The sequence below is a fragment of the Narcine bancroftii genome, chromosome 13 (assembly GCF_036971445.1).
Source record: "Narcine bancroftii isolate sNarBan1 chromosome 13, sNarBan1.hap1, whole genome shotgun sequence".
Taxonomy (NCBI): domain Eukaryota; kingdom Metazoa; phylum Chordata; class Chondrichthyes; order Torpediniformes; family Narcinidae; genus Narcine; species Narcine bancroftii.
Genome location: NC_091481.1, coordinates 28,180,018 through 28,194,323, shown reverse-complemented (window position 1 = coordinate 28,194,323; position 14,306 = coordinate 28,180,018). Strand labels below are relative to the sequence as shown.

At 39.9% G+C, this 14,306-nt stretch overlaps 1 protein-coding gene across 1 annotated transcript in view; it reads left to right on the top strand.

The window, feature by feature from the left end:
- vwf (von Willebrand factor) overlaps positions 1 to 14,306 on the top strand; it is a 105,258-nt gene that overhangs the window by 51,069 nt on the left and 39,883 nt on the right. Inside the window, exons 32-37 of the mRNA XM_069908995.1 lie at positions 756 to 917; positions 1,042 to 1,088; positions 2,724 to 2,901; positions 6,021 to 6,241; positions 9,858 to 10,050; positions 12,812 to 13,159. Coding sequence (XP_069765096.1) covers positions 756 to 917; positions 1,042 to 1,088; positions 2,724 to 2,901; positions 6,021 to 6,241; positions 9,858 to 10,050; positions 12,812 to 13,159 — 1,149 coding nt within the window. The remainder of the gene's footprint in view (positions 1 to 755; positions 918 to 1,041; positions 1,089 to 2,723; positions 2,902 to 6,020; positions 6,242 to 9,857; positions 10,051 to 12,811; positions 13,160 to 14,306) is intronic.

Here is a 14,306-nt window from a genome sequence, read left to right as displayed (position 1 = left end):
TTTCTTGCTGCTACCATCAAGAGAGAGGTATCGGGGCCACAAGCAGGTTCAGGAACAGCTGCTACCCCCCCATCAAATCCTCAACAACAAACTCAGTCAGGGTCTCATTTAAGGACTCTTACTTTTGCACTTTATTGTTTTTTTTTCCTCTCTCTGTATGCACAGTCAGTTTGTTTACATTTCTTAATTTTTACATATAAAGGTATCTTCTTGAGTACAGTTTTATGCATGACCAATAAGTGGTAATTCTGCCTTACACAGAGGAAAAAGAACCTCGGGGTTGTATGTGGTGTCATGTATGTATTCTGACAATAAATCTGAACGTTGAATTTTGAACCGATTGGATGGCCAATATCATGCAGTTTCTTTGTAGATGAACAATTGAACATCTTGAACAATTTAAACGGTGACCACACTTCAAGTTTACTTTGTTGGCTGCAAAGTTCTTCCACCGTGACATAAGCATGGAAATAAGAGAGTGAATGGGATTGCTCTGGTTTGTTCCCCTGAACTGGATTGAATTTTTTTTTTTTGATGATGGTTTCCACTCAACAAACAATAAAACAAAATAATGTTGTTTATTTGACTACGTTTTTAATGAAATGCAACAATTTTCTCAAGGAATACAATGAGAAGATTTCATTCATAATTGTGCTTTTTGATTATTTTTATTTTAGACCCTTTGCTTTCTGCTTCTTTGCAAAGTTCCAAAGTCATGGAACATTCAATGCTAAGATAATTTATTTTTACCGAAGGTGTTACAGTGATCCCAATAGGACTGGGGGAAAAGTATAATGTGCAACAACTTTTAAGCCTAGCTGGGCCCAATCCGAAAAATGTTGTTCAGCTGGGTAATGTGGAAATTCTGCGTATGATGGTGAAACTTAATAATGAATTTATAGAAAAAGTCTGTACAGGTGAGTCTCACAAATAAATAATTTTGAATTCTTTAGAATAATTTCAGGATGTGAAAAGTAAAGAATAAACATGAGTTATTTCTGCAATGCATTTAGGATTTCTACTGTTTTCTTTCTTTCACAGCGATTTCTCCTCACGAATGCATTGATGACAAAGGGAATCAGCGGCAGGTAGAACATGGCTCAAAGCTGGTGCAATATTACCTATCTCCAAATTGACTTTGTCTTCATTTTAATGTAGTATGGGGACTGGAAACATTGGAATTGTTCCCACCATAATTTGGACCCGTCATCTCTCCACTCCCAGGCATTGAAGTGGAAACAAAAGCAAGGAAAACCCCAGTACTGCCAAGGAAAACACACGCCAACCCTTTTGAGCAATTTCTAAAAATGAATGCTCCTCATTCATTCACCACTTCAGTATTAGAACTATAGAACAATTACAACACAGAAGCAGGCCACTTCAGCCCCTTTAGTCTGTGCTGAATGAGTTTTTCTTGCCTAGTCCCACTGACCTGCACTCAGTCCATAGCCCTCCATACCTGTCCAAATTTCCCTCAAATGTTAAAATCGAGCCTACATCTACTTCTTCAGCTGGAAGCTCGATTCGCACTCCCACTCTGAGTGAGGAAGTTCCCCCTAAACTTTCCCCTTTTACCCTTAACCCATGTTTGAATCTCACCCACCCTCAATAGAAAAAGCCCATCTACATTTACCCTGTCTATCTATAATTTTAAATACCTCTATCAAATCTCCCCTCATTCTTCTATGCTCCAGGGAATAAAGTCCTATCCTATTTATCCTCTCCCTGTAACTCAATCTCTGAAGTCCAGGCAACATCCTAGTAAATCTTCTCAACACTCTCTCTATCTTATTGATATTCTTCCTGTAGGAAGGCAACAAAAATTGTACACAATACTATAAAATTGGCATCACCAATGTCTTATACAATTTTAACATAACATCCCAACACCTGTACTTAATACTTCAATTTATGAAGTCCAATATGCCAAATGCTTTCTTTACAACCCTACCCACAGTGACAACACTTTTAAGGAATTATGTATCTGTGTTCCCAGATCTCTGCTCTACCTCACTCCTCGGTGCCCTACCATTTTCCGTGTATATCCTTTCTTTTGTCCTTCCAAAATGCAACACGTCACACTTGTCTGCATTAAATTCTATCTGCCATTTTTCAGATCAGTCTACCAGCTGGTCCAGATCCCACTGTAAGCTTTGAAAACCTTCTTTGCTGCCCACAACACCTCCAATCTTAGTGTCATCTGCAAATTTACTAATCCAATTTACCACATTATCATCCAGATAATTGACAAACAACAATCTGATAAACAATCATTCACCACTAATCTCTGATTTCTCCCATCCAGTTAACTATTTCACTGTGAATTCCTCATGTTTGAACCTTCCTGACTAACCTCCCATGTGGGACCTTGTCAGTTGATCAGTTCTCCCTCAGATTTTTCCTCACGAGCTGGCAGTCATCTAAGCTTCTGGTAACTGTTCAGCTCCAGGTCTTTGAAATGGTCTTATCTCCACTATTAGCATGTATCTATTCCCTTATATATATTGAACAATATTTTTAAATAGTCTATTAATTAACAAGTAATTTACAATGCAATATGCACATAGAATCCACAGCTAATATTTTATTGAATGATCATTAGCTTCTAAAATCACAGCAGTGTTTTAAACCCTCTGTATTAATCAAATCAAAGCTTTGAAGCAAAATATGACTTCTGAGATCATTTAAGTGAATCCTGATTCAGTTGTATGTTTTTTTCCAAGGCTGGAGAGAAATGGATGTTGCCTGATAAATGTCACAGTTTCATGTGCAAACTAAATGGAGAAGTTATTTCCATAAGTCATGAAATAAACTGTGAGAAACTGCGTAAACCAACCTGCAGTAACAACCTTCCCAGCATCAAGATTAAGGAAACATGTGGCTGTCGATGGTCATGTCCTTGTAAGTATGAATCAATGCAACAGTGAGCCTATGTTACCTAAGGACAGAGCAGAGCCTTAAATGATCCCAGTTATGCTTTATATCATGGATTGACAGTATTCATAAAAATATTGAATCAGACAGCATAGATGTAGCTCCTTCAGTGTACCATGTCTATGACATCCATGAAGCATTGATCTATACTGGTGGTTTTCAAACATTTTCTTTCCACTCACTTACCACCTTAAGCAATCCCTTTACCAAAAGTGCTCTATGATTAGTAAGGGATTACTTAAGGTGGGATGTGAATAGGATAAAAAGGTTGAGAATCACTGCTCTAGACCTAATTGTTACTGAAATATTTTGCTTGAGAAAAATTGTCATTGGCCCATTTCCTTTGGAGTTCTGAAACCGTGCACATGACGAGTCAATGAGGTACGATTAAAACAGTGCTTTTCAAATCTTTTTATTTCCACTCACATACCACTTTACATAATCCCTTACTTATCACAGAGCACCTATAGCATAGGGATTACATAAGGTGCTACATGATAGAAAGAAAAAAAGTTTGAAAACCTCTGATCCACACCATTGGACCTAACATCATGCAAAATCAAAAAGTGCATCTACTAACTTGTCTTGAGACTCCAATTGTTCCCTACCCCTTTTTTCTTTACGTTATTTTCATGTTAATCTTCAGATTCAGATTTCTTTTTGAGTGTACGTGATGTTAATTCCAATAAGTGGCAAAGGAAGAACAATCTTTCAACTTAACGGAATAACATATATGCATGAGCATCCTATGATCTTGTTGTCATATTTGTTGTTCCAGGGAAGTACTTATCAATATCACAGTATAAACATAACATAACATAACATAACAATTACAGCGCGGAAACAGGCCATTAGGCCCTTCTAGTCCGCACCGAACTAAACACCCCTTTCTAGTCCCACCTCCCTGCACAATGCCCATAACCCTCCATCTTCTTCTCATCCATATACCTGTCCAACCTTTTCTTAAATAATACAATTGACTCCGCCGCCACTATTTCTCCCGGAAGCTCATTCCACATGGCTACCACTCTCTGAGTAAAGAAGTTCCCCCTCATGTTACCTCTAAGCCTCTGCCCTTTAATTCTTAACTCATGTCCTCTTGTTTTAATCTTTCCTCCTCTTAACGGAAATAGTCTATCCACATCCACTCTGTCTATCCCTTTCATAATCTTAAATACTTCTATCAAATCCCCTCTCAACCTTCTACGCTCCAAAGAATAAAGACCTAATCTGTCCAATCTCTCCCTATACTCTAGATGCTTAAACCCAGGTAACATTCTGGTAAACCTTCTCTGCACTCTCTCCACTCTGTTTATATCCTTCCTATAATTAGGCGACCAGAACTGCACACAGAACTCCAAATTAGGCCACACCAACGTCTTATACAATCTCAACATCACCTCCCAACTCCTATATTCCATTGCAATGATTGATAAAGGCCAGCATACTAAAAGCCTTCTTCACCACCCTATTCGCGTGAGTTTCTACCTTCAGGGAACGATGTACCGTTACTCCTAAATCTTTCTGCTCTTCTGTATTCCTCAATGCTCTCCCATTTACCACGTATGTCCTATTCTGATTCTTCTTACCAAAATGAAGCACCTCACACTTATCAGCATTAAATTCCATCTGCCATTTTTCAGCCCACTTTTCTAAGCAGCCCAAATCCCTCTGCAATCCTTGAAAACCTTCTATAACATATGATATTAATCAGCTGGTAAGTTGGGCAGGCAATAGCAGATGGACTTTAAAATAGGTAAATGTGAGGTGTTGCAATTGGGGGATCTAATAAAGGTAATCTATGATTCATGATTAATAGGGCCCTTGGGTATAACTTTAATATTTAAGTCCAAAAATCCTTTAAGGTGCAGCACATGGAGATAAAATGGTGAGTAAGGTGCATGGAATGCTTACCTTCATCAATTGGGGCCCAGTGTATAATAATAGGGAGGTCTTAGCACAATTTAGGTCTAGAGCAGTGATTCTCAACCTTTTTATCCCATTCACATCCCACCTTAAGTAATCCCTTACTAATCATAGAGCACTTTTGGTAAAGGGATTGCTTAAGGTGGTAAGTGAGTGGAAAGAAAATGTTTGAAAACCACCAGTATAGATCAATGCTTCATGGATGTCATAGACATGGTACACTGAAGCCACAGTTGCAATATTGTGTGGACTTTTGGGCCTACAATAGGAAGGATGTGATTTCATTAGAGAGGTTGAGCAGGATGTTGCCTGGGGTGGAATGTTTCAGTTATGAGAGGTGATTTGTTAAAGGTGAATTGTTGGAAACGTTTCCCAATAGCATGCTTAAGGCCAGAGGGCAAAGGTTTAAGGTGAGGATGAGGAGATTTGGAGATGATCTGAAGGACGATTTTTTTTCACCCAGAGGATGTTTTTCTGAGAAAGGTGTTGAAGAAGATATTCTCAAACTTTTCAGAAACACTTGAAATGGCAAGTCAGAGTAGGCTACAAACTAATTGCTGGTTAATGGAATCAACATACTATATATTGCTTCTTGATGGTTTTCATGTACATGGTGGGGAAAACCATCTGTTCCTGTGCCATATGACTGACAAAGTGAGCCCTGTGTATAGCAGCAAAAAGCAAAACAGTGATTACACATGATGAGTCAGGAAATAAATTCCTAAAAAAATATATATTAAATTGAGCTTTGCAATCAAGAAATGAAATTTCATTCTAGATTCTATCGTGGATCATGAACACTCAATTTTGAAACTCAGAGTTAAACTGGCACCTGAAAGAAATAAATGTACCTTTGTATTAGGATGTTCCAATTAATATTTAGTCATGGCACAAAATGCTCCAGAAACTTCTCTTTATGAAATCACATTATGTAAAATTGTGAATCTGTTTCCAAGGTTGGACGTGGATTTGGCTCTACTTTCAAGGACGTTCCAATCAACAGCCATAAATTTTTCATAAATGGACATAATTAAGCCACAACTTACTCGCTGAGTGGTTCAAATGTTGAACTCTACCCCAATGAGGTTAATAGCACTGATGTTCTTATTGCTGTTCCTTATGCAGGAAATATTATGATGAGATTATTTTTCTATTAACAGGTATATGCACAGTAACTGCAAAAACAGAGATTACTACTTTTGATGGGCTTGAGTTTCCACTAACGGGAAGTTGTTCCTACACATTACTGCAAATTGAAGACCAAGATACAAAAATAATTATGCACAAGGGTCCATGCAACTTGGTTCCCAAAGAAACTTGTATCAAAGCAATTGAAATCAAGCAGTATAACGCTGCAACTTTACTGCATGATGATATGACAGTAAGTTTGAATAAGTCACCATTGCCTTCCTTTCTATTTTCAATGGTCAAGGATGTCACCATTGTTTACTGTACACATGGCCTATTGAGGAAGATTAAATAATGTGGAAATGCCGCCTAGAATTGGTAGTCAGAATCAAAGCAATATAATTGCTCAAAGGAGATTCTCCACAAAAGTATCAATTCTTGTGGCAAGAACCTGCCTTTATCCATGCCTGATGCTGGACAGGCAGAAAACACACACAAAAAAAAACACAATTATTCATTTCGTTTTTTGAATGTTGACAATAGACAATAGGAGCTGGAGTAGGCCCTTCGGCCCGTCGGGCCAGCACCGCCATTTTAGATCATGGCTGATCATTACCATCAGTACCCCTTTCCAGCCTTATCCCCATAACCCTTAACTCCGTTACCCACAAGAGTCTTATCTAACTCTCTTTTGAACATAGTCAGCGAATCCGCCTCTACCACCCTCTGTGGCAGTGCATTCCACAGATTCACACTTCTCTGGGTAAAAAAATGCTTTCTCATCTCCGTCCTAAAGGGCCTACCCTGTATTCTTAAACTATGCCCTCTAGTCCTCGTCTCCCCCATCATTGGGAACAAGTAATCAGACTTCACCTTGTCTATCCCCCTGATGATTTTGTATACCTCAATCATGTCCCCCCTCATCCTTTTAAACTCCAATGGATACAAGTCCAGTTTTTCTAGCCTTGCTGCATATGACAACCCCACCATCCCTGGAACTAACCTTGTAAATCTGCGCTGCACACCCTCTATAGCTAGTATGTCCTTCCTCAAGTTTGGAGACCAGAACTGGACGCAATACTCCAGGTGGGGTCTCACCAGGGCCCTGTATAACTGCAGAAGGGCGTCTCTGTTCCTATACTCCAATCCCCTCTTTATGAAAGCCAACATTCCATTTGCCTTCTTCACAGCTTTCTGAACCTGTATGCTAGCCTTCAGTGACCGGTGAACAAGTACACCCAGATCCATTTGCACTTCCCCTCTCCCTAGCTTGTCTCCATTTAAATAATACTCAGCTTTCCTATTACTTCCCCCAAAATGAATAACCTCACATTTGTTCACATTGAAATTCATCTTCCATTTAACTGCCCACTCCTCCAGCCTGTCCAAGTCCCTCTGCATTTTCCTTACATCCTCCTCACACCCCACACCGCCACCCAGTTTAGTGTCATCTGCAAATTTGCTCATGTTATTTATAATCCCCTTATCCAAATCATTAACATAAATTACAAACAACTGAGGACCCAACACCGATCCCTGAGGCACTCCACTCGTCACATCCTGCCATTCTGAAAAAGACCCATTTACTCCAACCCTTTGTTTCCTATCTCTTAACCAATTTCCTATCCATGTCAGCACCTTACCTCCAATACCATGCTCCCTGATCTTGCCCACTAGACTCCCGTGCGGTACCTTATCAAAGGCCTTCTGGAAGTCCAAATACACCACATCCACTGGCTCTCCCGAGTCCACCCTCTTTGTCACATCCTCAAAAAATTCCAGAAGGTTAGTCAAGCATGACTTACCCTTAAGGAATCCATGCTGACTAGCCCTTATACTATTATTACTGACTAAGTGTTCTGCTATTTCTCCTTTTATGATGGACTCCAATATCTTACCCACCACTGATGTCAGGCTAACTGGTCTATAATTTCCCATTTTCTCCCTCCCTCCTTTCTTAAAAAGCGGCACCACATCAGCCACTCTCCAATCCTCAGGGACCTCCCCGGAATCTATGGAACTTTGGAAAATGTCGACCAGTGCCTCCACAATTTCCATAGCCACCTCTTAAGCACCCTAGGATGCAGCCCATCAGGCCCTGGGGATTTATCAGCCCTCAGTCCCAACAATTTACTCATAACCTCCTGCTTCTGGATCCGGATATCCATTAGATCCCCTACCTCCCCAGTAAAGTTCCCCAAGTCTCTTGGTACCGCATGACCACTACCCCCTAACTGACTATAACCTATATCCTCCTTGGTGAAGACAGTTGCAAAGTATTTGTTAAATTCCTCTGCCATCTCCTTGTTTCCGGTAATAATTTTATCCTTGCCCATTTTCAAAGGGCCAATTTTAGTCCGAACCAATTTCTTCCTCTTCACATACTTAAAAAAGCTTTTGCTATCCTCCGCAATATTATCTGCTAATTTCCTCTCGTACTTCATTTTCCCGACTCTTATGGCTTTCTTAGTTACCCTCTGATGTTCTTTGAAGGTTTCCAAATCCTCTAATTTCCCACTCCGCTTCGCTATCTTATAATTACTCCCTTTGGACTTGATAATGCACTTGATTTCCTTAGTTAGCCAGGGCTGCCATTTGCATCTCCTTAAGCCTTTCCTCCACTTTGGAATAAATTTGTCCTGAATCCTGTGAAAAATGTCCATAAAAACCTGCCATTTTTCCCCAGTTGTCCTCCCAGCTAGTGTATCTTCCCATTTTATTTTGGATAGCTCCTCCCTCATAGCTGCAAAATTCCCTTTATTTAACTGAAGTACAGATGCTTCCGACTTCCTTTCCATTTCCCTTTCTAATTGCAGCTTAAAAGTAACCATACCATGGTCACTATTCCCTAATGGCTCCCCTACATCAAGGTCACTTATTAAGTGTAAACATTTGAACGTGCTCATTTATTTAAGATATTTTTTTTAAATTAAAAATCTTTTATATTTGGAATGTGAAATAGGTGATGTAGAGACATATGGATTGGAAACAGCCTTTTGTCCACCGGGCCCACATTGATCATCAAGTAACCATCTTAATCACATCTTTTATTATTATTACCCCTCTTAGCTTCCCATTCCCTCAAGATTCTCACCCTCATCTCTTTCTTTGGCTTGGCTTCGCGGACGAAGATTTATGGAGGGGGTAAAAAGTCCACGTCAGCTGCAGGCTCGTTTGTGGCTGACAAGTCCGATGCGGGACAGGCAGACACGATTGCAGCGGTTGCAGGGGAAAATTGGTTGGTTGGGGTTGGGTGTTGGGTTTTTCCTCCTTTGCCTTTTGTCAGTGAGGTGGGCTCTGCGGTCTTCTTCAAAGGAGGTTGCTGCCCGCCAAACTGTGAGGCGCCAAGATGCACGGTTTGAGGCGTTATCAGCCCACTGGCGGTGGTCAATGTGGCAGGCACCAAGAGATTTCTTTAGGCAGTCCTTGTACCTTTTCTTTGGTGCACCTCTGTCACGGTGGCCAGTGGAGAGCTCGCCATATAACATCTACTCTAGATACAATTGAAAGTGGCATTTAACTTACCAACCTGCATATCTCTAGGATACTTGAACGCCTAGTGAAAACCCATTCAAACTCAACATAGACAGAACTGGGGGTCAGGACTGGATTTGGGTCAATAAAATCTGGACACAGCAGTTCTCAGCTCTTCTACTAGGAAATATCACAGGCAAAATTAGAGTTTTGTTGGGACATATAGTTTAAACTTAGTTCACCATTAAGTCACTGAGATATGATATTTTTAGTGCAATTTATAGTTAGAGAAACTTGTAATTAGCTTAAGTGCACTTCAGTTCAAGTAAGCCATTTGTAATTTGCCCGTTACATGTATGATAAATTTGAAAAATTTCTCTGTCCCTTTCTATTAGGTTACAGTTAATGGGAAACTAGCTCAGATTCCCTTAACTCTTGGAGATATGGATATTGTTGACCATGGGTCCAATAATTTTGTAGTAAATATTCCCATTTTGGGATTAGCTTTTATCTTCAGTCCACTGAGCAATCTTTTCGGTCTCTGGGTTTCTCCGACACTGTTCTTTGCCAAAGTATCTGGACTTTGCGGTGAGTGGTGAACATTTGTTTGGCACGCAGCCTTCTGCTGAGATTGTTGCATTTATCTTTAACCTGCAATTAGATTTTAAAATATAAATAATTGCATTTATTTTTAAAAATGTGTCCTCTGTGCATAACTTAGCAGGTTGGAGTGCTAAGTCAAACTAGTCAGGTGCATTGGACGGATATTATAAGAACCTCGTAAAACCTGTTAGGAGTATTTTTATACCTCTTAGGAGATAAGGCCAGAAATTTAAAATAATCATATAATCAACATTTAATAACATATAATCAATTACATCTCACTGCACAAGTAGAATTATTGTATCAGACTTCATCATACATTAGAATAATTTACTTTTGAAATGAAAATACATGAGACCTCATTGTCCTGTGTAACATGACTAGATGCCCTCAGAGACAAGTGAGAAGTACAAAGACGTTTTTTATAGCTTACAATCAATGGCCTGTAGACACAGGTGAATCTGAGGTAAGGCGGGAAAACCAGGGTTTATATTGGGGTAGGTGAGGGTAGATCCAGGGGAGGGGCCAACCATCTGAACAACACACAGACAGTGAATTCCATTTCACTGCATTCTGTACATGAGCCTTTTTTGTTTGCAAGCAAGTGGCTCTCTACATTTACTGCCTGTCAGGCTTGAAACCAGGGTAATATGGTGATGAGAAAATGTTTTGCTTAATTCTCCCCAATACGAGTCTAAATTTTTTTTCTGTAAGAGTTTTTCGTTAAGAATCTAGATGAAACATTGTGGACAATTTATGCAAAAAAAAAGGAGGTTGAACTATTGAAAGTAGATCAAGGTGAGTTAAGTGTGATAAAAGTGGTTTAAAAGCACTACATGATGCATATGAACCAACACCTTATGGGAGTAGTCACTAAAAGAACTGAATCAGAAGAATTTACAATTTAAATGGGGAAAAATGGAAGGAAAATCCTGTAGACTTCTTTACAGGCCTGTTTCTTTATTTATCACTGGAGGTTATTAAACTGTTGGTGGGTTTCCACATATTTTTAACTGACAGTTGCCCAGGTAACAGAAGTCATTATCCATCCAGAATTACGGGTGGACCTCCCAATAATCATGTCTGTGTATCCCAGATCTTTGCTGGTGTTGCTCTGTAACCTATTTACTGGTTTGAGTATGAAATCTGCCAGGTTTGACCAAATATTCCACTGGGGAAGCACCTAACTTAAACTGAATGCTATTTCCAAGAGAGAAGACATGGATCAGGAACTCACCCAATGACAGCAGGGTCTACATAATAGAGACTAAACTGCTGCTGGATGATACTATACCATAATTATAGTTATGTTGGAACGAATAATTATTGGAATAAAAAAAAAGTTGCATTTTATTTCTTTAATTGGGGTAACAAATAGGTTGATAAATTTCATATATAATTTTTATTGGCCATTCTTCAGTTGGGATTGATCCCCTAAAATTCTCCACTTCTTCACCTAACTTCCCTTCTTTGAGAAGTTCCTCAATGCCTGACTCATCATTCAGGATTTTGGCCATTCCCAAAACACTGAGTAGGCCAGGCAACCTGCATTGAGAGGGAAATATTGCAGGTCGATGGCCTTTCATGGCAACTGGGAAAAATTGGAACAAAGCCTCATTTTAAAGTAAGTTAGAGGAGAGAAAGAAATCATTGCTTGGTTACAGGTCAATAGAAACTAAATGACAAAATAATGAAGACAGGTGATAAAAGGAGGTAATGGCATCACCCAGATGTGTCTGTTGATCATGTATATCATTTAACTAAGGAGTGATTTCTATTTTAGATATACAGTAAAATACCTCATATACAGCATTTATATGGGGATTGGTAAATGCCGGATAAATATTTTTTTGGTTGCTTGCAACTTTCTCTTACAATGTCTAATGAATAAAAATAAACAGTTTAAAAGACAAAAATACTATACTGTACTTACAGTGAACAAACTTCATGTGTATAAATATATAAAATATACTTTATTTTCAGTCACATTCTTTGAAAACATTTAACTATCACTGCATCTGCAGGTTCTTTCCCCCCACCCCCCACAGAGCCAGCTGAGATCATTGATTCCCTCTCCCCCAAACTTTACAGATAAAGCCTCTGACTGGGGCAACACTTACTAAGCAGGAATAAGGAGAGATTTTAAGAGAGTCACCCAAATGGTGAGCGTCCTCAATCAATTCTTCATCCTGGGCAACACCATTGTTGTTTAACACAACTTTATTCAAATAGGCAGAGCATGACCAAGGAACCCCGCTAGCTGAATACTTGCAGAGATTTATGTGTTACTTCAGAGAACATTTACTTTTACAATTTTAAACGTGTGTATGTTCTACTTATTTATTTAATTAAAAAATATATGACACAGAACAGCTCTGGAACAGGCCTTGTGGCCCACGATGTCTGTGCCACACATAATGCCAAATTCAACTAAATCTCTGATGCCAGCACACAATTCATATCCCACCATTCTCTGCATATTTACCCTATTTACTCATGTAAATATCAAATTTTCTGGACCATTTTCAATGTTAAATTTATGGGGTCGACTATTACATGGATACTACTTTTGAGATTTACGCTGATGTTCCTTGTTTTTTTTGCTGGTTGCTTGACGCTGTCAATTGTTTGAATCCCGGATAGCAGGGGTTGTACTGCATTTTGCTTTATGTCTTGGGACACCCAGCATTAAGGAGGTCAGCATTTTAATAGCTCCTCCCACCTCTGATTTTGTCTTTGTATTCAGGGACATGTGACAACAATCAGTTCAATGATTTTGAGCTTCTAGATGGTTCCATTGCTGAAAGCAATCTATGGTTTATAAATGACTGGACCTTGAAGGAATCACCAACGCAGGAATGTGCTGAAGAAGTTCCAAATGTCCGTGAATGTGCGCTGACAGCCGATCCATGCGGCATTCTGCTCTCCTCCTCATTTGAGAAATGCCGCAAGGTCATTGACCCACAGCCATACATCAAACTCTGTCAGAAGAAGGCTTGTGATGGCAGTGAAGTCTGCAGCTCCATTTCTGCATACAGTTTCAGGTGCAAGCTTCTGGGCATCTGTGTCCATTGGAGGTCAGAGAGTTTTTGCCGTAAGTGATCTCCTTCTGCACTTAATCCCTGTTTTTGAGAAACCTCACAGGACTAGCATAGAGTTGTAAAGAGGTTAGAGGTACAACACAGAAACAGTTCCTTTGGCTCACTGTTCATAACATCCATCATCACCCTGTTGTAAGTGAGGAAACAAGTTTAGTTGGTCTCAAAGGCAAAACACAGTTTTGGTCAGTAAGGATTTTATTTACAGAAGGCAAGTGTGAGAAATGGTAACTGGTGCAAAACACACACACACACACACACACACACACACACACACACACACACACACACACACACAGTTTACAGCAACTGTGGGAAAGAAATAGTAGACAATTAATAATAAACATGGGGAAAATGGCATGGGAACAAAATACACACACACACACACACACACACACACACACACACACACACACACACACTCTCTCTGTGAACTGGTATATACATTGATGAAGGAAAAATCACTATGACGCCCCACCACTCCTCGACTCAGTACGAGCACGGCTCTATGCTACAAGGGACACTAATTAAACACTTTTAACAGTGCACATCTTACCAACAGTTTCTCCAGTGCCCTTCCACATTTCTAGGCTTGGAGTGAAGCAGGGTGGTCCCAAGCTGGCAAAGAGAGAACAAAGAACACATGGAACCTTTATAGTGTTGGAGGGGCCAGCCCAGGGGGCAGGGGCCAATGGCTCGGTGCAAGGAGGGTAATCCAATTACAACAGCCAGTGGCCCAAGGCCAAGTACAGGCAGGCTGGAGAGTCCAGTCCAGGTAAATTACATGGAGCCAACATCAAGGTGGGGCAGAACCAAAGCTTGATTGGCAGCTGGTGTGTCCTCCAACTAGTAGGGGCAGTGAAAGCCACACCCCTTCCCAATACACACCCATATACACAAATCTTAAATTAATCCCTTTTATTTATCTCTCCCACATTCTCATCAACCTCTTCTGGATTTTAACATACACCAATGTACAAGGATTAATGTATTTACCAATCCACATGTCATTAGGAAATGGGAGGAAACCTGAATATGTTGAAGAATCCCATGTTGTCTCAGGTAGATGAATCACACGGAGACAGTACCTCATGTCAGGATTGAACTTGGGTCTCTGGTGCTGCGAGACAGTGGCTACTAGCT